This window comes from Serinus canaria, chromosome 15, assembly GCF_022539315.1.
Source record: "Serinus canaria isolate serCan28SL12 chromosome 15, serCan2020, whole genome shotgun sequence".
NCBI lineage: Eukaryota > Metazoa > Chordata > Aves > Passeriformes > Fringillidae > Serinus > Serinus canaria.
The window spans coordinates 12,171,187-12,197,687 of NC_066329.1; the positions used below are offsets into that span (position 1 = coordinate 12,171,187).

General features: G+C 49.5%; 1 protein-coding gene across 14 annotated transcripts in view; it reads right to left on the minus strand.

The window, feature by feature from the left end:
* Nucleotides 1–26,501, minus strand: part of NCOR2 (nuclear receptor corepressor 2) — a 225,854-nt gene that overhangs the window by 134,677 nt on the left and 64,676 nt on the right. For all 14 annotated transcript variants that reach the window (XM_050980353.1, XM_050980352.1, XM_030233515.2 and 11 more), the window contains exons 2-3: nt 20,436–20,639; nt 7,909–8,036 (exon numbers count right to left, since the gene is read on the minus strand). In XM_050980353.1, coding sequence (XP_050836310.1) covers nt 7,909–8,036; nt 20,436–20,540 — 233 coding nt within the window. In that variant the 5' untranslated portion in view covers nt 20,541–20,639. The remainder of the gene's footprint in view (nt 1–7,908; nt 8,037–20,435; nt 20,640–26,501) is intronic.

Here is a 26,501-nt window from a genome sequence, read left to right on the forward strand (position 1 = left end):
TGGTGGTAAAGTGTCTTCCACAGTCACCAAACACTAAGAAACTTAACAGCCCCTGGAGCTGCCTGAAGGGGAGGGAAAAAGAACAAGCATAGGAGACAGGGGGTCTTATGCCTTGCTTGCCCCCCACCCACAAACTGCAACTGCTGACATTAAAAATCTCAGGGAAGATGGCACAAAGGGAAGGATCCAGAGTGCCCTGAAGCCAGCAGCTGTAATGGCTCTGGCTCACATCCAGGGAGAGGATTTTGTAGAAATCCACAGTCTCAGGGCTGCCACCCTGAGCACTGCCCTACGCCCTCCCTGCTGCAGCATGGCCACCTTAACCCAGCCCCAGGGAATCAAGATAAAACTGGGAGGGCTATTTTTTAATTAAACATCAACAGCAGGCACAAAGCACATGCATGCCAAGCTCTGCTGCTGTGGGTTTGGCGTTGGGATCAGGCAGCAGCTTTGCTGCTGACATAGAAACAGAATCTGGCTCATCCTCTTCCTCCTCCCCAGCAAAAAGGGGACAGGAGGATGGGGAGGCTCCAGCACTGCCTCTGGTGCTCCAACATCCCAGACAGAATGTACAGCTCACACAGCAAACCCTCTAGAGCTGAACAGCCCTGAAATCTGCCACTGAAGCACAGCTCGCTTCACCTGCAAACACTTCCATGCTGAAGGATCCTCAGCTTTTCTCAGCAAGCCCAGAAATCTCTCCTGGCACCTCTCACGTTTCCTGCTGCCTGGTCCCAGCCCTTCATGCAATCCCTGCCTGCCCACAGCTGCACGCCAGCATTTCAGGCTCTGCTGTAAAACCCACGAACAATAAGCAACTGTTGAGCTGGGCAGGTGCTAAAATATTCCAACACCCAAGGCCCTGCTCTACTGAGGCAATTAAAAATCAGATGTATTTATTTTCCCTTCTTCCCCCTTTTTAAGGCCATATTACCAAGAAGCTGCTAATTGACAAAGGATGGCTCCAAGAGCTCTGCAGTTGTCAGGAACTCAACACAACTGCTGCACTCGGAAAAAAACCCAAGGATTCTGAAGATAGGAGCACCAGTGAGCTTTACAAAGGCAGTTACTCACAGCAAGGCAGGGGCCACGCCAGGGAAAGCAGCTGCAACGTTATAAGGTGCTATTTTATTTCCATTTCCACATCCACTGGAACAGCTATTAACTTTATCCACTGGAATTTCCAGCCGCTCCCGAGATTACTTTGCCCAACACAACCCGCTCAGCCTGTCCTGGCTGCAAACACAACTGCTTTTGCTTGAAGCCTTCACACCTTTCACTCCTCACATCCACACCTGCAGCAAGCTCTTTACAACAGACTTTTATACAGCAACGACGCTGCTGTCAGTGCAAAAAACGACTCTTGCCTGAAAAACCCTGCTGTTACATCGAGTTTGGGGTTTGCTGCATTTTCCAAATAGTTCCCACCCATCTGGTTTATTCCAGAGATTCCTACTTTGCTGAAGGGAAAGAGTGCTTTTAATTGCATGCGAGTTGTGCATAATTAAACGAAGCAAAGCAAATGCCAGCATTAATTATGAAGTGGGACAGGTTAGTCTTCACCTGAGTCCTTCACCACAAACACTGAATACTTCAGAGAAGCAGAGCAGCCTGAGATGTGCTGACACACAAGGCTGGGTGCCCAGGGTTTGCCCAACTTCCAACCACCCCCACACATCTCTGCTCAGGGTAGGTGCAGGTCCAGAAGACCAAGATAACCCAAGAGGAGACCTTTGGTTTATTGCTAACCCTCCCAGCTGCAGAGCTGTGTTACTCATTCACCGGGGCAGATCCCTCAGAAGACTCACAGAGGGTGGAAGGAAGGCAGGAGCAGATAAAATCCTACAGCAGTGTGGGGTACCTGCAACTCGCCCCAGCAAGTGTGCAAGATGGGCTGAAAACAGGAGTTGTCTGGTAGGTGGGTATCAAGGAATCAAAGAATCCTTAAGGGTGGAAAAGACCTCTAAAATCATTGAGTCCAGTCATTAAGCTGAGAGCTGGGGAGAGAGGATCAAAGGAGATATCGTGAGCTGCCCTTGGCTGGGACTTGTAAGAGCAGTCATGATGAGATCTGACCATGAGGGATCTGACTTGTACTTTCCTGAAGCCAAATCACTGGGAAATGGGCAAGCACAAACTTTTCAAGAGGCCAAGACTCTCCCTCCCCAACAAGCCACAGTCTGGCTCCTCAGAGCAGCACAACCCTCCCAGGCTCTTCAGACCTTCCCATTTCTCCCTCAGCAGAGCAGCAGCAGGTGGCTGCAGAGGAGTGATGGCTATTCTGCAACACCCAGGAAATGCAGCTTGACCTCCTGGAGCCTCCTGCACCGAGGGCTCAAAACATCAGCAGTGATTCCGAGCCAGCTCCCACCAACTTCCCAGCAGGAGCACACTAAGAGTTGCTCCCATCTACAATACTGGTCCCTACACCATGGGGCCAAACAACAGAACCAGGCTGGCAAAATGATTCTCACTGTCTCCTGGAACCAGAACCAAGACAAATGATGGCCTTGCTGAGGCTGGTTATTTCCTCCAGCTGAGATGGTTTGGTGGGAAATTGTCTACACAAAAAAAAAAACAGTTCTAAAAAGAATCCAGCCCCCACAGGTACAGACAGACAAATGCTTTTGAGAAACAGTAATATAGAAAACCACTGGTGTTGAAGTGAATTATTTATAGCCAATGCTAAGATTTGTCAGAGGTTTCAACAACCCCCTTACAGCCAATGAGAGCCAGAGTGTGAGACTGGGCAAACTGGGACCTGTTAAAGAGAGAAACTGGAGGCTTTGTAGAACCAAACCTGCCACCAGGCACCTACAGAAACATGTCCAGGACCAGCTGATATATTCCTTTTGTCATGTAGGTGGGGAGGCAGATAAACCATCATGACTTGATGGGAAGAGCTGCATGTCTGGGCGGGAAGATGGAGCTGCTCCCATGCCCTCAGCAAAGTCTGCCAGCAACAGGAAGGACTGAGCCTTCCCAAGCCAAAGGTGTGGGACAGCCTGGAGCAGGATGCTCAGCTCACCATGTGGCCCAGCTGAAGGACTCCCAGGTCCTCAGGAGCTCTGACCAAGCACCCATGTGCACTCTTGGGATGTTTGGGCTGTGCATTCCCACACAAGGGCAGGTGGCTCAGCTGCCCTGCACAACCTCTCAGCCACCTTCTTCCAAGCCAACTGCAATTTAGATAAGAGCAGATGCTTTATTTAAAACTTGCATATTGAAGATCCCCATACACAGAGCCTGAATTATTCATGGACAGGACCAGCAGAAGCTTGAACACAATAGCACTGCCTCATTCAAGAGGAAGAGAAGGAATATTTGTCTCTCTCCACAAGCTCCCCCACATGCTTTCTCCAGGCATCCAAAACTGCAGCCTGCCAGTAAAGCCCTCTTGGCATTCCTGGGTGGCTGGAACATCCTGAACCAATGGCTTCAGAGACATCCCATGCCCTTGGCCATCCATGGACATGCCAGGCAGCCCACACCAGAGATTTTAAGGTAAGGCTTGTCCCCAAGTGCCTCCACACCAGCATCTGCCCTCTCCAGATGTTGTTTTCCTGTGTTCAATTACGGGGAAGAAAAAACTGCAGCTCCTGGTACATCATTTGCAGTGTGAGAGACACAGATAAACGGCTGTGGGGATTTCAGCTGCAGCGCCACTCACTCCTGAGAAAAGGATCACCTTTAAAAACAGAAACTTAATTAAAAACCATAAATAAAACCAAATTGGTCGTGCTGTTACCTTGGGAGCAGCTGGTGCCATTTGGCCCAGCACAGATGAGGACTGAGAGCTGTGTGTGCTTTCCAGCTCCACACACGCTGCCCCAGCTTCCCAGCCCTCCCTGGGCTCCTGGGCCAGCAGGATTAATCCCTACAAGAGGCACAGTGATGCAGCCTGCTCTCCATGTGCCACACTGCACATGGCTACCTCAGATGGCTGCAGAAACACAGCAGCTGTTTAATGTATCCTAAATGTCACCCCGCAGATCGACACTGGGCAAGCTCTTCAGACTCCTTGTGCCTGCTAAGCAGAACAGCTCTGAAAGAGGAGCATGGTCTCCTGAACTGGGAAAATAATCTATGAAAATAGTGACTCATTCTGGATAAAGGTGGAATATACTGTGTTAACACACAGACCATTTATTCCATTTATTTACAGCAACATTTTCTGCCAGAGAAGCAGAGAGAAGTATCCACCCCAGCATTCCTGCATTAATGTGGAACCTTGCTCTAAAACCCTAACACATATGAAAAGTTAGAAAAATCCAGTTCCTTCATTTTTCAGATCCCTCACCCTCTGGCACCTGCCATTTAACACTCAACCCAGTTTTTCTCACTTCTTCTGAGGACCAAAATATATATAGAAGAAGGAAAAAAAGCCCTAATCCTTGTCACCTTGCCAGGACATTCCACTGCAAGTATTCATGGTACGACTTGTACCAACAGCAGATCCTGAAATACTTCTCTTCACTCCTGCAGACCAGTTGGCACAACTGAACAAGCTAAGGGGAAGTCTGCAGATCCTTCCAAGAAAAAGCCTGCTACCAAAAAAACCATCACGGAAAGCAGCACATCCCTGCAAAGACAGGCACAGCCAATTTTCCCTGCAGCAAGAGATTCAGAGTGGTTCAGGTTTTCCTTCCTTCTTCCAGCCAGAATTGCTGCACAGGGAGTTAAATTCTTTGCCCAGCTACCAAAGGGTGATGACAACATTTGATTCTGACATGGAGAAGGGCAGCCTGGAACTTCCCAACGAGGTTCTTGCTCAGGAAGCCCCAAAATGCGGAACCATCCCAGCATTCCATTCCTTCCAGCAAGTTACCACTCCACACCTTTTTGCCAACAACACTTGATTCATCCTTAACACATTGTGCCCATTGTGCTTCACCTCTTGTTTCCTTTCCACGGCATCACAACTAACCACCATCCTGGTGCCCACAGCAAAACTGCAGCCAGGAGAGACTGAAAACGTGCACAGCTGTAGGAAGACCATCCAAGCGAGCCCAAATGATTTCTGTGGGATTTTGAGCATCCCCAGGGTCAAGCCTCCAACACCAAGTGTAAAAACAACCTGCAGAGGCTTTAGAGATCTGTCCAAAGGGAAGGTCAAGCCAAAATAGGAGATAACACCCCAAAACCAGCACATGGAGTAAAGGGAATCTCTGCAGTTTCCAGGCCAGGAAGGCAAACAGCAGCACTCACAAGGCAGGTGGGCTCAGAGGAACTGGGGCCGAGTGGCACGAGGGCTGCACCCCCCTGCAGCTGCAGACAGTGCCCTGGATGAGTGCAAGGCACAGTGGTGATGGCAGGGCAGGGATGTCCACCTGGGAACGCTCCCAGGGCTCAGTCTCCAGAGCTGCCAGCCTGCCACATCCCACTTGCACCAGACTTACAAGCTGATATCCTTAAGGAGCAGAGCGATCCTGGAACCACAACCAAGAGCAGACAGGCTGCTTCCTCTGAGCTCCCGAGGCTGCAGGGGATTGGAAGGGTTCCCCTCTGCTGCCACTTGCTCCAAGGGGAGGATTGCCACGTGCCCACCATCCCTGAGTGCCAGCTGGGCTGTCAGGCAGGGAACCACAGCAAGGTCTTCCTTTCAGGCCCAGCACACCCCTGTGCTTCCCTCCACTCACCCCTGTGCCGTGCTGTGGATGTTGTTTGCCTTGGTCTCCCTCCTCCCAGCCCCTCATGCTGAGAGCCAGCTGCCTCTGCTCGAAACCATCAATCCCAGCCCAGGAACAAAGCCAAGGCTCTGAGCCTGCCAAGGGGACTCAGCTGCAGCCACGGCTGCCATCACCACCCTCTCTCATCCAGGCTCTGCTCTGCACCAGGAAGAGCCACGGCTATTTTTTGGGGAGGGCACCAATGACCAAGCCAACCTGCTCCAGGCTCTTGGCCCTGGAACCTTCAGGGGAGTCATCACCACCCAAACACAGCAGGAACTGTGTTACAGCAGCTCCTCAGACCACCAAGGTGAACCAGCAAAGCCCCCAGAAAATGGATTTTTAAGTGAAGAGCTTAAAGATGCAGAGAAACACCAGTTGGCTTTGAAAAACAGACTAACACCTCCCCAGCCCCAATGGTACCAATCTGAATCACCCCAATAACTGATAATATTGGACTAAAAATTTCTTTGCAATTTCTTCAAACACCCCCCCCCCGCTTTTTGCATCCCCAGATGCCCCCAAAAACTTTCAATGTGCCTATGTCCCAGCATTCTGGCACAAGATGTCAACTGAACTGAAGCAGTATTTGTAGCTTCACTATGTAGTATAATTTTTGCAAAAGTACTATTTTTTGAATGTTAAAGGGGAAAAGGGATTAAATGTAAGTTATTAAAAGAGTTTCCTTTTACAGCATGCCAAAACATCACCATTCAGGTTGAAAATGAGGTACCATGGTAAGCATGTGGATGTGTAACATCCCCTGACAACTTTGATTAACATTTACCCACATTCATGTGATTGTCAACATAAAAATTAAGTTTGGGAACTTTGAAACATTTGTAAGCCAAAGGCAGATGCCTGGGTGACCACACCAGACCAGGCATGTGGTACAGCAGACACCAAGGTTTGGAGGTGGATTTTTTTTTTTTAGTGATACAGAAAAACCAAGATACATTTTTTTTAAACAGCATATTACTGGAGAGCAGAACTGCTTCTCCATTTTGCAAACCATCAGTAGTGTGAAAAACAAAAACAGGCAGGAGCATGTTGCTGGGTCCTCTTCACCCATCTCCCCCAAATTTAGCTAAATCTGACCCAATTCCAACTTAACCGTGTTACTCTGTGCTAAGAAATCAAAGCACTGAGAAATCAAAGCGAGCCAAGGCAGTGCAACATGCTACAATAAATTATGGGTTATCAAAAGGGGCACGACCCTCTGTACATGCAGGTGCCACAGGCATAACCCAGAAGGGCACATCCAGGTGCAAAGTGAATTTTGGAAGGTACTTTTTGCCTCCAAATTGTCACAGGTTTGTTTCTGCTGAGCACCAAGCTGAACCCAGCCTAGTAGAAAAAGAGGATGCTGCCTGTATTTATTATGCATCCAGCAGCCTGAGTTCTTACTCCTCTCCCCTAACAGTGATGATTTTAGAGAAACAGATTCATCTCTGACTCTGCACTGGTTTTGTTCTTAGCCTAAGGAATAAGCATTAAAAGAATTGGTTTGTGTATATCTACTGTAGCAAGGCTTTTATTTCACTTCCAGGCCAGTTTTTTTCCCCAAACCATAAACATCAAATGCAGAAGAGAAACTGTGAGTAGAGTTTTACACTGAAACAGAGAATGAGAGTGAGGTCCTTCAATCAAATCAGCTCCTGTGGTTGAAGCATGTACAGCATTCCCAGCCACAGCACTTGCCTGACTTGCACCTAAAGACTCTGTCAGCCTCCCATGAGGCTGTGACAGGAAACAGGGACACAGGGAGAGGCACCAAGGGAGCAGGGAGGAAAAAAGCAGCTCAGAGAAAGTTGTGAGGGGAATGCAGAAAGAGAAACAAAAACAATGAAAGCGGGGAGGAAGAGCAGCAGCAGAGGAAGCGGAGATGGGGGAGGAAATGAGCTCTTCTCACTCCTCCCTGCAGCCTCGGGAGCCACAGACCAAACCCAACCACACGGCTTCACTTCCTATGCTGAAGAAGCCAACACAACCAGTCACAGACACGTGAAGCTCCACAGAAGTGAGGGGGTGGTTTTTTCTGTTGTTTGTTGTTTTCAAGACTTCTTTACAACGCATGACAGTCATAGGTAAGGAACCAGGAGGCAAAAGGCACCACTTGATTAGCAGAAGGAATCCAAACTGGTGGTCAGGACCCAAAACCAGCATCCCCCCTGCCTGGGTGGGTCCCTCCCAACCCTCCTGCCCCAAGCCCAGCTGGGTGCAGGCAGGGAGGCAGTACCTTTCATTGCCCGGCTGGAACTCGGAGAGCAGGGACGGCCTCCGACGCTGCGGCTGCATGATGGAGCCTGGCGGGAGGTGGGAAGCAAAATCCCTGGAATGATGCTGGTACTCCAACAGTGCTACATCCTGCAGGAACAAACACAGCACAGATCATCAGCCTGCTGGCAACTCTCAAGCAAACAGAACAACTCAACCCATGTAGATATTCCTCCTCTGAAGCACTGGGCCACAGAGCGCAGTGCTTTGCCCTCTCCAGAAGGTTCCCAGTAACTCCCAGTCCCACAACTGGAATGGTAGCTCAGCCCCTTGTTCAATCCAGCCCTTTCCTGGGGCTGCAGGCAGGGCTGGCTCCTGGGAAAGGACCCCAGCAAGCCCAATCCAGCCACTGAGCACCAACACACAGATTTTTGGCATCCAAGCAGTCCTGATGGCAACTGTGGATCCAAGAGTAAGAACAGGTAAGAACAAAATTAAGTCACAGGACACTTTCAGCTTCAATAGTCCACATAGCTGCATGGAGAAAGAAAAAAAAAAAGGGGGGGAAAAAAGGACAGAAGAAAAATCACAAATGTTATCTTGAAAATGATCCTTTAAACACAGCTCCCCTGGGCTGAGCTCAAGGGGTTTGAAAGGACAGTTTGCTACTTATTATGTGTACGTCCCTTTTGTTCCTTGACCCTTGGAGAGTACAGTACAGTATGTTCCTGATTTTAATTAAATAAGAAGCCCTCCTGCTCTGTGCCACAGACTGATTCCAGCAGCAGTATTTTAAGCAGCTACGTTCAACTGCTATTTTTTATTTGCAGATAGATACTTGACCAGCAGACTAATCATCTAATTAAGTAAGACCTTCAGCAATGGCATAGAAAACCCTGTCACAGAACAACCCTGGTAACACTGACACACATTTACCTTAGAAGAACCAATTCCACCTGGGAGTCTATTTTTGAACAGTTCTCAACTGGAACAAGAAAGCTTTAACTTCCTCAAAAAGAAAAAAGGAATTTCAGGGTCTACAGAAAAAAATATATTAATAAATAAGACACCACATGCATGCAGCTGATGGGGGAAGGGGGGGGTCTCAACCCCAACAACTGCAACAGGAATTATTTGATCTGATGTAGTGAAGATCAATATGGAAGCTGGGGAAGTGCCCCAGAAAGGTGAATGGCAGGCAAAGAAAGGGTTTGGGAGCTTAAACAGCAACAACCTGAGCCTGGAGATGCCCTCTCCCAAGCTGGAAGGGAAAGGAGCAGCCTCACAGTGGATGTCATGCTGTCCCCCAGCAATCCCTGGAGTTGGAGTATCAAGGCCCAACATGTTTGACCATCAGAGAGTAAAATGAGAGTTCTTCTGGAAAGCCAGGAAGAAAATCAGAGATCATAAACATTCAGCCTGGGAGAGCCAAGAAAAACAGATCTCCTACCTCACATCCAACCTCTCTTGCATAAAAGCTGAAAAGGCCAAATATCAAAGGGAGGAGGAAGGGGAATTGTGGTGTCCTATGGCCACCACTTCTCGTGCCTAGAAAGCTGTGCTGGTTTGTGGGATCAAGTTTATTTCTCCCCACTATCAGGCAATAGAGGGGTGCTGCTCCTTCTCTGTTCTGACCAATGTTGGGAAACACCAGGAACAAGAGAGTTCTGCCAGCCCCTGCTCCAGCCTGGCCATCCCAGACCTCATCCTCAGGCCAAGGGTGTCTGCAGACAGGTTCTTGTGACATTGAGAAGGGCATGACTTGGACAGTGCCCACTCATCCTCCCAGGGCTGTCCTGCTGTAAATCCAGGTGTGTAGGGAAGATGCAGACCCAAAAGCTGCTTTTCCTCCAGTTCTGGAGTCCATCCATGCAGGATGCCAGGGACAGAACATGCCACCACTCCAACCAGAGATGAGACAAACAGACATCTGAAGTGAGGGAGCCCATCAGCTCCTCCAGCCCAGCCAAGCAAAATCCCTGCCTACAAACAAGCTTCCCCACGTTCACACTTGTCCTGGTTTGAAATGAAAAATAAATATTTAAATAGAAGAGTGATGCAGCTCCTGACATCCACCTACAAAACAAACACATCGTGTCTGGGAAAACACACCAATAGGCCCAAAACCAGGACCATCACTTTCTGTGGGCGTATAAACAAGAATTACCCGTCTGGGAGGCTCAAAGGCTGTGCCCTTGAGAAAAAAAAAAAAAAAAAAGCTCTTGCATGCCCCAAGAGCCATCTGTTTTTCCTTTTCCCCTGCCCACACTCAGCTGAGCTTTTGCCTCCTCTAACCCCGTCAGAAAATGGCTGGTGGAGCTCAGAACCTGCTGGCATGGCCTGAAGTGCCTCTGACCCGCTCTGCCTTCCTTCCATCCCTGTTGGGTTTTACAAGGAGAAAACAAAACCTAAAATTCAGCAAGGAGGACTAAAATTGACAAATTTCTGTGCCCTGTGATGAACTGTTAAGAGGCACCGTGGAAGCCCTGGAAGATGAAGGTGGATTAATTGCTCAAAAGTTACTCCAGTAAATGGCACTGTGAGCTATGACAGTGCTTTTCAGGTGCAAACACCAGAAAGGTTTATGAGTTGCCTTCAAACTGCCTGGTGGACTTGGCAGTGCTGGGCTGATGGTTGGATTTGATGATTCTATGGGTATTTTCCAATCTAAATGACTCTATGACTCAGAAGAGGCTTCAATTCTCTCTAACAGAGTTTCAAAAACACCTGCTGGGAGGCACCTTGCTACCAGCACCACTGCACCTTCCTCACAGACACAGGACAGCAGCACTCAGTGGGTGCCACCTGAATTCCCCACCACTTAATCACACAAATGTGGTGCAGCCCTCACCCTGACCTCAAATTTCTAGCACCTGCTCATGGGCAACTCCAAGACACCTGAAATAAAACACCTAAAGAACCCTGCAGCCCCAAACTACATGTTGCTTCTTTTCCTCTTCATTATTTTGCTGGGTTTTGCTCAATTCTATATTTTTGCTCCTCCTCTCTCTCTGCAAACCTTCCTCCCACCCCACAAATCTGCTGATTTGCCAGAGCACCCTCTCCAGACCTTTCAAATCTCCAAATGCCTCCACTAAGGACTTTCTTCCTTTTAATTCAACTTTCCTGTTGTTCCTTGTGGTTCTGGTGCTGCCACATGGATGTACACTTTGGGAAGCTGTGCAGATTTCAGGAATTCAGTAAATGTCATGACAGAAATCAAGGAAGCAGAAAGACCATGGATAGTCAGGGGTCCTGGCAAATCAGATCTGGGGGAGGAGGCCAGCACTGCCAAGGCCAGACAGACACCAAGGGTGCCACAGCACCATCACAAGCCACCCCAGTAGAGCAGGGCAGAGCCAGGCAAATCTTTAGATAAATGAAAAACTACAGACCCAGAAGTGGCCTCATTAACACACTTCTTCATGCAGCAGACTGAAGAGGCACTTAGGCCCAGCCTAAGGGACCAAAAGCATCCTTTGCTGCCCACCAGGGAATTTAGACACATCCCTACTGCTCTCCTGTGTGGGGTGCTGGGAGGAAGAGCCAGGGAAAGCACCCTGAGTCTCAAGGCCTCTGTCTTATCCCTTGATTTGGGAGTGCTAAGAACACTATTTCCATCCCTTTCCTGGTAAATCCTTCTACCCCAAATAACCTGAGTCTACCAGGCTCACTTAGATTTGCTAATCAAACTTTTTAAAGCCAGGCTCCTGAACACAGTATTACAGAAAAGTTCTATGGCAACACACAGAGAAAGCCCAACAGAATGAAAGGAAGAAGTCACCCACCCACACCTTTTAAAATTACTTTAAAGCTTCCAGCCTGCTGCCTTACCTCCCATAAAGTCTCTAGCAAGCTCTTCACCCCCACGCTAAGACAACAACTGCAGGCAGCCCTTGTGCCTCTCTCGCTTTCTGTTTTGGACACATGCACTTGCTGGTGTGCTTCATTTCTCCTCCCCTGCCTGCAGCTGCTGGGTCCTGGCTGCCTGATCTCCAACCAGGAAGAAGAAGGGGAGGTCTGAGAGCGATGCTGGAAGCACTCCCAGGTGCTGACCCGGGCACTAGAAATGCCACGCCACAGCCAACAGCACCTCTGACCCTGCACTCCCAGCTCCAGCACCAAGCACATCCACACAGACAGGGTGTGCACCAACTGCTCCATCCTGATGGCCTTCCCATGGCTCCAAGAATCAACCTCTGAGGAGAAGACCTCAGAGACAAGAGGCCTGCAGAAAGGAAGCCTGGAGCTGGTCTTGCAACAGAAAGGCGAACCACTCCTTCTCTCTTCCTCCCACCAGCAGAAAAACAAGTACAAACACCCAGCACTTCTGGCTTCCTTGGGAAACAGCTCTGTTGCAAACCCATGGAGACTCAGAGTGCAGCCAGATGAGAACCTGCAGCCCAAAGCCTGGGATCCGTCCTCGCCGCTTACCACGTCCTCAACCCGAGAAAGCAACCGGGAGCTCCCCGCCGAGTTTTGGTGTAAGACAGCTTTGTTTCAAAACCACCGGGGCTTGTTTTGCCGTGCCGAGGAGGAGCAGCCTGGGGTCAGCCACCACATCCGCCAGCTGGGCCGGCTCCCGGCGGAGCGCGGCACCGGCACCGCAGCCGCCCCGAATGGCGGCACCGGGCGCAGGCAGTGCCGCACCTGCCGAGCTCCCCGGTGCAGGAGAGCTCACCCCGTGACAAAACACTGCCCCACACTGTCCTCGTCACCTTCCACAGCCAGACAAACAGGCCTGGGCACTGCACACACTCCTCGAGGAGCAAATGCCAGCTCCTCGCCACCTCCACCATGGATTACGGCTGCTCCTTACAAGCTCACCCAGAGCTGTATTGCAAATAGTTTTTATTATCTAAGGATGTGCTGTTTCTGCTGAAACATTCAATGAAGCCAATTAATAATGGTGTGGCACAAACAGTGAGAAAAAACAATGCTAAAACATCCCTATTTATTTCACTTCCCATGAAGTGGCCCTTCTCTAATCTCACAAAGGATGCCTGGTCTGTGCCTGCTCTCGTGAGCGGCTCGTGTGCCGTTCTGGGAACGGTTAACCACAAGGGAAGTGATGGGTGATGGTGGCACAGGGCTGGTGCCCCCTAGACTGTGGCACTGGTGGCATGTAGAGCCACAGCTGGACACTTCACAGCTGCTGCTCTGGCATGTCCACATGGCCCAGAGCAACACGGTGCCCAAGGCATGACCACACAGCTTTGGACTGCAAAGTCACCCCAGCCCCTGGGGAAGCATGGGGCTTGTTGAGCTTCCTGCACCCCCAGAACCACACAGCCAGCATGGAGCAGCACATCCCAGCTTGGAACATGCCAGGGCCTCAGATCATCCAGCAGTTAATCTGTGGGGTGCACAAAGCAGCACAGCCACCACTCTGGTGGATTTGTCACAGACAAGGGACGTCACCCACCCCTACTCTGCACACCCTCAACTTTGGAAAAAGAAGTTCCCTACCATCTCTTTCTGCCAGCAGTGAGTGTGACCTATTTTAGTAAAAGGAAAAGTTCTCTGGTGCCTGGATACCCCTTGGCACTGGCAGCACAGCATTTGCTCATCAGACCGAGAAATGCACTTTTTAGCATTCGCCTGAAGAAAATAATTTTTCCCAAACCCAATTCTCAAAGGTAAGAGGAAGGGGAAAGGTTTGGGAGGAAGCAGGGTGGTAGCAGAGCTGTCACTGCATAAGGTCCAGATACAGCTCAGGCTGTGAGGGGGCCAGTGTGGCACACAACCCATCATGCTCAGCCTCCCCAGCCCAGAGGACCCATCCTCTGCTGCTGAAAGCCTCCTCTGAAGTGCAAAGGAGGTGATTATTGATCCAAACAGGCAGTCCACAAGCACAATGCTGTCTGCCCAACTTCCTCCCCAAAACTCTGAGAGGAGCTCACTGCAGGTTTAAGAAAAAAATACCAACAACATAAACTAAACAATAACTCCTCCACAATCAGCTCTCCTATTAAAGATAAGGTCAGTAATAAAAACCTGGCTGAATACATGCATTTTTATCTTGCCTACAGAGATGCAACATGTGCTGAAAAGACAAATGCCCTTATTGTTCTGAGACAGTCTCACTGCCATCCATCTCTCCAAAGCTGCTGACTTGGCCTTTTGTTTCAGGAGGTGACCACAGTGCACGTGGCCCCTCATTGGAAGGCACTGATTCCTGATGCCATCCCTGCACCGAGGCCACGGCTGCTGCCAGCACTGATGGCATCTGTACCAGCTGCACAGCACTGCACCCTTCTCGATGTCCTCTCCCACCTCTCCAGCAAAGCAGGGCTGTCAGCAGTGCTTGGCTGCCCTGTCTGAATGTGCCATTCACGGAGCAGTCACGTCTCGGTGAGGACAGCTCTCAGCTGTTGTGGCTTCCTGGTCATCTGACCGGTGCCGGGTGCTGGAGCCAGCTGCCAGCCCTCTCCCCAGCAGCCAGAGGTGCCCAAAGAGCAGCAGCACATCCACTACAGTGCTCCTTTTCAGCCTCTCCCCATCACAAGACTTTTGTCCCAGTCGCATCCAGGCGCCTTTCAGTCGGGAGTGACCCGTCTGCCCTTCCTCCAGCCCCCACGCCTGGTGCTGGGCTTCCTGAAGCCATGAACACACACCCAGGGTGAGCAGCTCTCTGCACACAACAAACACAATCTTTCTACCACAAAAGGCACCAGGTCATTTAGCTCATCATCATGCCTTTTCTGTAGCCCTCACCACCTCCTACCACACCTGCTCCCATTCAACACCCACAACCTATCTGCAGGTCCACGTAGAACCCTCTCAGCTTTCCACGTCCCCTACTCTTCCTTATACCTCCACAGCAAATCCTTCACTTGCTCAGTATTTTGAACAAATGCTGTGACAATGACAACCAGCAAAAGTCTCCAGTACTGCAGAAGGTGCCTCCAGGGGCTGGTGGGGCAGAACGATCAGAGTCAGGCCCGAAGTGCAGGAAAAAGGCTCCAAAAGTGGCTATAGTGGCTTTGCCAAACCACATAAGCAGTGGAAGTTCTTTCTTCCCCTGTGGATTTACAATCACAAGAACAACCAAAAGCAGAGCATCACCTTCTGCATCAAATCATGGCCCAAAAGGAGATTAGGGAACAACCACAGAAGTTTACTGTAGATTGAAGTAAAAGAAGTGTTTTGGATAAAGGCTGTATCCTAGGGAAAACAAGATTTAAATACAAACTGCTGTAAGCCAACTTCTTCCCAGCAATGGGAGGGAGACCCTAGGGCAGGGAATTAGGTGTCCTGTTCTTTCACCTCCATGCTCTCCCAGTCCCAGAGCAGAAAGCCAATTTCCCGAAATCCACCACTGAGCTGCTCAGAGCTAATGCAATCTGTCACTGCAAAGGTACTCAAGAGAGACAGCGCTGAGTTCTCGTGACAGACCTCATCAGAGCCAGTATTTCCAAGGTACGCCTTTTATTTTCAGGTCATTCCTTAAAGCATTAGCTGGAGCCCAGCAGGCAGAATTCAGGAGTCCCCTCGCTCAGCTGGTAGCAGGAGTTTGTTCTTTGTGCTTGGAGGTGCTGCACCATAAACTCTTCTTCTTCAGTTCCTGGACCACTGACACAGACAGGCATTTTGCTCCCAGGAGACAAAAGTGTGAATAACTACTCCAAGGAAAACCACCACAGCAGCAGTAAGGCACAGTACAGTGTCCCTGTGCAGGCTTACCTGGTGCCACTGTGCCACACTGACCATGTCACCATGGAGAGGAGCGAGCTCCTGCCATCCCCGGAGCCTGTGCCTCCTGACAGCACCTTCCACAGCAGGACACTGCATTGAACTCGCCCTGCTCAAACTGCTGGGAGGAGGAGTCTGGGCAGGGAAGGCACTCCATTCCCCCCAGGCCACTTTTTGGCTTGGACACCAAATCAACACGCAAGTTTGCACCAACCTCTTGTCTCTGGTTCACACGGACAAGGAAGTTATTTATCATGGGCCAAAGCAAACGAGCGATGGGGCTGGGACGCTCCTGCACAAGGGCTGTGTTGAGAATGGGGAGCTTAATGAAGGAACTGCTGAGCTGCTCCCAGGCAGGGGAGGTGGCACAGGAAAAGCACAATAGTCTCAAAGTTGGAGCAGAGGAGTTTAGGAGGGCTTAAGCTCACCTTTCCATCCCAGATGAAGCTCTGTGCTGGGAATGGGGGCAAACAGCAGGAAGGAGGCAAAATAAGCCTCTGGTTTAGTAGGGAGGGAAAAGTGCTCACAAAGGGAAATTCAAGTGATGATGGAACACCAATTTCATATGAATGTGTACACACCCATCCTACCAATCCCTAATCCTATTTAGCATCTCTAGTACATAAAACACTTAAAGCACCCCAAAAGCAGAAGCTGTTTTGTCACAGAGGCTGCTGCTTGAGGACACCTTGTGTGCCCTGACCCCCAGCATCTCCAGCACCTGATACAACCCTCCTGGAAAGCCCAACCTGCACTCAAAGCCACACCATTCCTGCTCTGAAATGTCAGGGCACTAACAGGAGCAGGAAGGTGGTAAGGAGGTCACAGCAAGAAACTGGATTCACACAGGAGGAAAAGAGGGGAACCCTTCTGTTCCCAGGGAATATTGATCATGAAGAGGTTTTAAAAAGAAAGGGGGACGTGCACAACACAGGAAAATTGATCTGTTTACAGAAAATATCTGCAGGTTGCCTGAAAATGAATATCCTTCATGTGAGTTTCCTTTGAGAGAGCATGAACTTTGGACACATTAGAAGGTTAAGAGCGTAAGTAATGTGTTTTTTCACCTTTAGCTAAAGGTCACGGAGCATTCAAACAATTCCTCTGTTTCCAAGCTGAACATGACAGAAGTCAACTGCGCACCCCAACATTACAGCTAATGAATATGGAAAACATTTCTGTTTTCCCTGCACTTTGGCCAAGAACCACTCTGTGCCCTTAAGAAGAAACTGCTGATTATTGGAGGTTTTAGTTTTACCTCAGGAAAGTCAAACAAACCAGAACCTTTTCACTAAGCTTCCTTCTTCCCGTGAAAAGCATGTTGACTTGTCAAAGCTTTTTGCAAGTCATTGTCTACTAAGGCAGAATTAAATTCAGGCTCATTATAAAATTTTGCACCCTTTTCACATCACACCCAGCCTTCCCAACAGCTGTTGGGACCAGATATCTCTCAGTGAGGAGGAAGAGAAAGAAGACACCTGAGTGTGTTGCTTACCCTGTGGAAGCACCCGTTTGCTGCGTCAGCCATTGGAGCGAGCTCAGTCTGGGTCAGACCCACGGGTTCACAGCCCTGCCCAAAGCTGGCAACCAAGAGTGAAACCAGACAACAAACATCCTCACTCAACCAGTACTGGTCTCCTCTGCCAGCTCCAAACTCAGCAGTAGCTCGTGGAACATGCTGCTGGGAGGAGGTGCCCATATGTACAAAGCATATTTCTGTTTGTTTACTTGAAATACACTTTTTTTCCCCATTTTGTTGGATATTCCCTTAGGCTTTATGCGATGGGAGAAGAAAAATCCCTCAGCCTGCTTCCACCGCCTCCTGCCCCTTCACAACATCTCCTCTCACTTGCCTCATCTGTGAAATCAAACAGCTGCAATCCTTTAAATCACTTTTCATAAAGTGTCTCCAAGCCTAAAATAATGTCACGGCTCATTTCTGAGCTCAGCATTCCTGCCGCGCCGCATTTCCCTGGGTGCGACCGTCACAGTTGAGCTGTGATTATTTATTTATATTATAATAGCATTTGCAGCCCTGCTGTGCTCAGCCCTGCACACGCGCCCAGGAGGTGACCCAGGGCGTTTCCACCACCAGGATAAGGATCCCTGAGCTGACAAATTCCCAATTCTCAGGAAAGGATGTCTTGGAATGCAACAAACCAGAACCAAAAATTTAATTAGATGCAAGATATGTTAGTGTCAGGTTGGTTTTGGCCTCTCTTGGTTTCTTCCAAACAAGTCCTCACTGTACAAACACACCCCATGACAAAACTGACCTGGCCAAGACATGCAAGCAAATACCGCTGACTTTTAATATTAAACAGTGCAGCAACTTCAAAGGAACTGGGCTCTCCTCTCCCAAGCAATCCCACCAGAGATCAGCTCCAGCCCCAGAGCCATGGCCAGGCTCCAGCTCACGGCGCCGCCGAGCAAGAGACACGTGTTTGTGAACAGCTGAGAGCGGCGGGGCAGATCATGCAGGGACACGCTTCCAGAAACACTCTGCCTGCCCTCCCAGCACAGGCAAGGTGCGTCCCTTTGTGTGGGGCTGGCACGCTTCTGCCCACAGGAGTCTTCTGGCTTTCCATCCAAAAAAACATCTCAGCTCGGACCTCTCCTGCATCCAGACACCCAAAAGGTATCACATAACTCCGGGTGATTACATGTGCCTGTAAAAATAGCTTCTAGAAGTAAATGCCAGCAGCTTCTTCCAACATTAACACAACAGAACAGAACCAATGTTCACTGCAGGCTGCAGAAACCCCCAGCTCCAGCCCACTGCAATCAATCTGCTCATCCTGCTCTTGCAGCACCAAGGGGAAGCAGGTGGGATTTTTCAGGAGACAAGGGCTCAGCACCCCAAGGACAGGAGCCATTCACACCCTTTTTAAAATCTGTCTCCACACTGCAGACTGAGGTTCCTTTGGTTTGTTTTTAAACCACAGTCTTGCAACAACTGCAGATCATGCTCACCTGGTTGCATCCTCCTCCCGCTTGGGTTTCTTATAAAAAGGAGAACTGGGATTTTCTTTTTGAGACAAATGCTCTTGGTTATGTTCCAGCCCCCAAACAAACACGCTCACAGCGATGGAAGCAAAGCTCCCATAAATCGAACCAGGTCAGCGTGTCTCATAGCCAGGATGAAAAGCTCCTTTGTGCAGCAGCACGCAGGCCCCGAGCGATGTAGATGAGCCAGCAAATGCAGCCAAGAGCTCGTCCTGCACCCTCCTTAACATTTCTATTTCAAAGCCTTTCCAATCTCCAGGTCTGCTCCTTGTGCCACTCTGCTGAAGCCAGGCAAAGAGGGCAAATGAGGGAATTTCATCCCTTCGCTGGCATTTTGTGTGTTTCCAGGCTCTCAAGTCAAACACTAAAATCAGTACAGACTAAATTTGACCATTCGGTGGCTGTGACTGCCAAATGCAACCCCCAGACTTCTCCTGCCTGACTTGCATTTCAGGCACCTTCCACCTCACTGTGATCCACCAAGAAGCAGCTCCAAAGACTCTTGGAAGTGTGAGCCATACTCCAGCACCTAATAAGATTCCTTTAAGCAGCCTGAGCTGACTAAAGCTGTTCCACTAAGAAGAGTTTCCTCCGTTAAGGGCTTAAACGAAAAACATTCACCCGTCCAGGATGAGCAAACACAGGCATGAGTGAGACAGCACAGAAAGGAGAGGCTGGATCCAGGTGAATTAACCTCTGTGAGCTCTGGTACATTCAACAAGACAGAGCCAAAAAAAAAAATCATCTGCAGCTTATGCCTTGATCCAAGAAGAGAAAAGATTACAGGTCAAGACTAAGAGGGGGGGGAAAAGAAGGGAAAGGATAAAATGGAAAGCTCAGCAGCTCAGTTATCTTCTTGCTCCCCGGGAGAGCTGCATAAAGAGAGGCAGGTCTGCTAACAGGGCAGGAGGCAGGTTCACTCAGCAGTTTGCTGGGCAAGTAGCAGAGCTCTCCTGCGGGTGTGAGGAGCAAGGACTGCTTCTCAGTAAACCCACACGTTGAAGATGGTCTTGCCCTTGTGATTCAGTGCCAAGGAAAGGCCATGCCAGAAAGGGCTGGAGGGCATGTGCTCCTGCTCCACAAGAATGGTCAAACCTTCCCCTTTGCCCCCAGGCTGGATGCACCCAATCAAGGGTGCTCTTGCCAGGAGGACAAACACACACAGGCACCAGAGCCTGTGAGCACCACTACAGCAAGTGCTTAGGAAAAGGCTGGAAAGGAGAGAAAAACTGAAAGCAACATATGGAGAAACAAAAGAGGATCCCATGAGAGAGGAACAATGAAATCTTGTACCACAGGCACGGAAATGGTCTGATTTCTCCGTAACAGTCGCAGCCGAGAGCGGCGCAGCTGAACCGCTGCCCTGGCACCAGGGATGCCCCCGTGGGCTCCCACCCTGCCAGGGGCTAGGGAAGGAAAGCCGTGGCCTATTGTATTTGAGAGGTGCCCCGATGAAGGAAGGAATGATGAATCTGACTCCTTGTTCTCAGAAGGCTAATTTATTATTTTATGATACTATATTATATTAAAGAATAAACTATACTAAAGGATACAGAAAGGATACTAACAGAAGGCTAAAAAGATTATAATACAGCTCATGGCTCTCTTCAGAATCCTGACACAGCTCGGCACTGATTTGCCATTGAGTCAAAACAACTCACCAGAAACCCAATGAAACAACCACCTGTTGGATAAACAATCTCCAAACACATTCCAAAGGAGCGAAACACAGGAGAAGCAACTAAGATAAAATTGGTTTTCTTTTTCTCCGAGGCTCCTCAGCTTCCCAGGAGAAGAATCCTGGGCAAAGGGATTTTTCAGAAAGTAAGACTGTGGCAGTGGCCTTACCGCGTGTGGCCGGGCGATCTGCACCGGGTAGGACATGGCGTGCGGGGGGTAGCGCGGCTCGGCCGCGCGCCAGCTCTGCGTCACGGGCTGCGTGGAGCCTGACATGGCCAAGGCGCTGGCGGCTGCCTCCAAATCACCAGCCAAGGATTAGGAGAGCAGAGAGCTCCTCTTCATCGTGTGTGCGCTTTCCACGTCGTGCAAGAGCTGGAAGGAAGAGGGAAAGCAGCAGGTTAGAATTCAGTCAGCCGCAGTCCTGTGAGACAACCGAGGGTCAGGGCTTGGGCTGTCACCAAAACCTCACTGCCCTCGCAGTTCCCCAGCAGCCCTGTTCTCCATTTGGCAAACCCCACTGCTCAGTTTTTTCTGCAGATTATTCCTATCACAGGAAGTTCAAATGTAAGATTTCCCCAAATTTATCCCACCCAATTTCCCCAGAAAGCCTTCACCCGCCCCCAGCAGCACCAGGAAGCCAAACTGCCAGCTATTTCTTTGGGTCCTGCTGATCTCCAAGTCTCTTGGAGATGGGTATTTTTTTGCAGGGTGACTCAGTTTCCAAAAGCACAGTCTAGAGTTTTGGCATTTCAACAAAAGGCTCAAAAAGGCATAAGGCCCCCCCCCGGCTCATCCCTTTCAACCTCCACACTCTCACAAGTCAGTGCTCTTCTTTCCAAGCTGTGGCCACTTCTGCAGCCCTCTGAGTAAGCCCTGATCTAATAGCAAGAGGGACAACAGGCATTGACCGCGCCTGCAGCTGTGTCCATCCATGAAGCTACAATAAAACCCAGGGCTAAAACATGTCACACACCTTCAGTGCCACCTGGATCAGTCCTTCTGATAGGGCCAGAGTGCCAGAGAACACAGCACAACCCTGAGGGTATTTTCACAAACACCCTGTCACCCACACATTGACTCCTCTACCACCTGCTGCAATTCCTTAAGCAGCTGCAACAAAATCAGGAAAACCAACAAAGTGGGAAGGTGCCTCTTGGCCCCAAGGGCAGATTTACAAGTTACTGATTTTTAGAGATACTTCACACTGTTTGCTTGGTGATGATTTTAAGCCTCCTGGCTTTTGTCTGGATTACAATGAAAAAGTAGCAAAGGTCTAAATGCTGTTCTTCATGGCTGTCAGTGTGAGGTGCATTAACTATTATTCTCAAATTAACAGCTAGTTAACAAAGCTTAAATTGCCTCTGCTGCCTGCCTGGGTCAGGGGATGTCATCAGGACTGATCCCAAGCAGGGATCAGCTCCCTGGGACCCATTCCCCATCCCACCCAGGGCTGTGCATGCTCACACAGCTCCTCCCCAGTGCAGCTACATGTTATGTATGGATCTGTGCAAGGTTTTTGGCAGTATCAAACTCTTCTAGCACCACATCAGGAACAGCAAAGGAAACTTCCAGTGCTCCCAGGAGCCTCTCCCCACACTTGTGGTCTCTGTACATGGGGAGCACAGCCAGCCCCAGCCAACGCAATTTCAACTGAAACAGCAGTTGGCGTGCACAAAAACCAAAAACGGGGTGGGAAAGCTGGGGGGGGGGGGGGGGGAAGAAAAAAGAAAGAGGAAGCTTTTCTTTTTCTATTTCTTTTCCCTCCTGCGAGACCACAGATGAACCTGGGCTGATAAACCCCTCGCTATCTGCTGCAGGCAGGCACAGGGCTGCCTCTCTGCTTTGCCAGCAGCCATGCACCTCACAGCCAGAAATAAACCAAACCAAGCAACTGCCCCTGACAGCCAGGGCAAGGCAGCCCTCTCACCCAGAGGTCAAATCTTAGAGAAATCATCTTCTCAGCAAATCCCCATGAAGACTAAGGATGACAGACACACAAAGAATCACCACACTGATGGGGGTCAGGTGAGTCTCTGAGTAAGGTATTTTACCAAGTGACAAATGGAAAAAGACAAGGTTTAGTTCTCAAGGCAGGGTGCCAATGGACAACCAGGTCCCTCCTGCTTTCAGCTCACTCCCCCCAGTTCTGCACCCACATATCCCTGCTGAGCCCCAGGGCACCTTACCTGCCAGCCCAGGGAAGCACCGGTGGCCTGGGAGCAGCCTGACCCTCATCCCAGAGGAGACAGCCTCCCCATGCAAGAGCTTGGCGTGCTCAGTGCAATCCAGCCAGGGCAGGAAAGCCCCTGTGCACACGGGGGAATTCAGAGATACCCAGAACAGGCGTATTTATACTTCCAGTATGACTGTCCCACTTCCCCTCACGCTTCCGACTGGATGGGATTTTGCTCACCCATTCCCACCCCAAGCTGGGGACAGTGCCAGGAGCACATGGTCCAAAATCTGCTGTGCTCACCAGCCAGGGAGACACCAGCACCCTCCCAGCCCTCCTACAGTCCAGCTCTAGGGGCTCTGAACCCTCCCTGCAGTTGCCAAGGACGTGTTCCAGGGGCTCTCAGGGGCTCTGAAAGCTCAGTGGGATCTGCAGTAATTTAAGGTACTTTCCCAATAACAGATTCAAACTCAGACATCTTGGCTTACAGCCACCTACAAGTTAATTAGCACATGTAAAAATATACACACACACACAGACACACACAGTCCAACCCAGAGTCCATGGCAGCTTTCAGCAAGCCAAGGCTTCCTGGAAGCACAGCAGGTAGACCTGACCATGCTGAGGCAGCTGTCTAGAATAAAAGAAATAGGATGATTTTTTTTCTTTAACTCTTCAGATCAGCAGTTCAGCTTAAAACACAGCACCAGGTGCAAAGCCACATGGTATCGAGCTCTAAAACACTTTAAAAGCTTTTTTGCCTTGGTCTGTGCAACTAAAAAAAGTTAACTGTCTACTAGAGGAAAAGAGACACAGGATGAAACACAGGGGCCAACAAAACTGTCCTGCACCAAGGCACAGTGTCTGTGAGCTGTGCCCTGAATTAATCACAAGCTAGCAGCAGCACAAAAGGATTTTTCCTTAACAAGGGCAGCAAACCACCTCTGCCTCTATTGAGGCTTCTCGTTAGAAGCCCTGGGAAGACTAAAGTAAAAATCACATGGTCCTTGCAGGCAGGAGAGAAGCACTGCCCATGCATTCCCACATCTGCAAACAGCAGGTTACCAGCACAAGCCCTGGATGTTTCTACCACAGTAGGACTGGGCTGGAGCCAAACAAGGTCACCAAAGCACTGGGGCAGCTCCACAGATGCCTTAGATCACACCTCAGGTCCCATTTTTACATTCCATGTGCCCAGCCCAGCAGGCAAAAACATTATGGGGGCTCCCACTGGGGAGTAAAGTGGGAGCACATCCTACAGGACATGCACTGGTGTCCTTCTCTGGGAGCAGCTGGGACACCACCAGGACACCTATTCCCAGCAAAAGACACTGGGTGCCTCCTCCTCCCAAACTCTATTAATTATTTTTTAAGAGAGGAACACAAACAATAGGAACAGATTAATGGAAGTAAGAGAGAGAGGGCAGCCAGGCTCTTTAAATCTTTAAAATCAAACTGTTTAGTTCTTACTTTCTCAACTGATTTTGATGAAGAACAGACATTGTCTCACAGGAAAGGTATTTCCCCCCCCCAGTTAGAGTCTCCATCTGAGACTGTTTTACCCACAAACCTGCATTAGCCATTACAGCACTAGGTACCAGGAGATTTATGGTCTCTGATTAGGAACAGGAGAAAGCTGGAGGTTATCACCACAACCAGAATCAGGGCTACAACATGAACCTGTGGAGGAGGAGAGTGCCTATGGAACCTCCCGTCCCTGTTTATACTCACAGGATTCCACCCCACTGCTAAAGCCTCCCAAACTCCCCCATCCTCCCCCTACAACCACCCTGCTTCTCCTCTTTCTCCTCTTCACGTGCCATTTACCACCTAAAATTCATTTCCCCATCACCTGTTCTCCCAATTCACACCACAAAAGCACACTACAAGCCACAGCAAGTTGCTGCAGGCTGGCCCACATGCCAAGGAGCTCTGCCCCAGCACCAGCCAGCTCCCAGCAGTGTCCCCAGCCTGGGCTAACAGGGTGCACAGCACCAGGCCAAGCACATTCACATCCAAAAGAGGGGCACAGAGGAGTCCACAACACCCTGCAGCCACCTCTGGATTCCCAGCCCACTCAGGCACAGGGCTGTACAGCTCCACCCTGGACCTTTAGTGCAGCTCCCTACCACAGCAAAGCCTACACTGATACAGGCAGGACCCTGCTCAACCCCTGCAGCTCTAAAATAAGGGGTTTGCAATTAAATCCAGCTGCAAAAAAAAAAAAAAAAATTAATTAACATCATCCAACACACTTGTTGCTCCTCAAAGTTAGAGACAACCTTCCTGATTTGCTCTGGCCTCCTCAGGGAGAGCAGGATTCCCAGGTGAGGTCCCTGGCTTGACTGGTACAACACAAATGTGGGCCAGTTGCTGTAATTACCCCGTGCCTGAGTTCATCTATCTGAAAGGTGAGAACAACAAGACACTCCCAGCTCACAGAAAATACTGGTTCATCTGTTCTCACAGGAGTTTTAAAGATCCCAACAAAAACACATGGCTCAAGTTCAAAACACACTTTAAAAAAAAAAAAAAAGTACGGACATGCTGAAATAAGATTAACAGAATATTTTGTTTCCTAAGCCCAGAGTAATGTTACTCAACTTGTGGTCTACGGACCATGGGTGATCTACAGAAGACGTTAAGAGACAGCCCACAAAAGGCCTGCCATACCCCTTATGAAAAGGCAGATACTACTACCACCACACCATGCAGACATGGCAAGTAAGAGAAATACTGTTGGCACTCACCAGTGCATTTAACTGAAGAGTATTGACAACAAAGCTCATATTTAATTACATTAAATGATGCAGGTTTTGGAAAAAACAACAAAGTCATCTTTAATGAAATGCTAAATACACGACAATTTTCCTCCTCAAACAAGAAATAAAAGGTATATATCCTCCAGTCAACTTATGTATTTCCAAATAAAAGTTAAGGAGACCTTTGTAATGATGCTTCATTAACACCAAGCTGTAACATCCACCTCCAGGAGTCCAACCAACCATGGTGCCTAAAAAACCCCAGCACCCAGCTGTGTGTGGCACAGCAGAGTGCACTGCTTGTCAGCCTCCACCCCACTGACTGCAGCTCTAGATCAAAACCAGACCTGAAAAGCAGCTAAGAGATTTACTCACTCTTGCTTTAAAGGCCTAGTGGAAGCAGAAATAATTTAGATGTGATGAAAATGGGTAGAGAGCTGTTCCTAAGAAATGCACCGCAACGTAACGTTAATGGATTTGTCTAATCAATATGTGCATGAAATTTTCTTGGAAGACAGTTGACATTAAACACAAATATTTGTATGTACTGTATCTATGAAGTCCTTTCAAGAGGAAAGCAGGCTGTCTGCCACAAATTTAGGGCTCTATTCAGAACAACAAAGATAACAATGTCAATGTCTGCAGCCCGGGAATCCACAGTTCAATCACAGCAGAGCACAGAGGTTTTACATTAACATTGCAGCACGGGGTCAACAGGAAAAATCAGGCACATCCTGAGCTCTGTGGCATGAAGGAGAGGTTATTTCAACCCCAAGGATCAAGGCTTGTACCTGCATGTGATCCTAAAACATTCTCCTTGCTTTGGAGGAGTACAGAAGTCAAGCCAAACTGGCAGCACCCCGCACATGATGGTCAGATCCTGCAGCTCCTCAACTGCTCCTCCAATATCAGTACCCAAAACAGCTCTTGTCAAAACAGCTCTTGTCCCATTTCCCAGCTCACCTGCTGGCAGAGGCTCTCCTCCCTTTTGTCTTTTGCCCAGATGACTTCTGAACTAGATTTTTCCCTTGCCTGACCCATGGTGAGCCAACCAATTACGGCAGCAGATCTGGGGGAAGAAGGGACCTTGCAAGCCCCACCACAGAGCTGCTCAGAGCAGGGTGTTGCCCTTGTAAGAAGGTACAACTGCTCCCTAAGGCCATGGAGGGGATGACAGAAGCTCAGGAGCTGAAGTCTCCCATGCTGGTTTGCTGTCTCATAGCTGCAATCAGGCTGCATCAGCTCTCCCAACCACGGCATGGCTTCACACAGAACCGGTTCCAAGCCCTGATGAAAGAT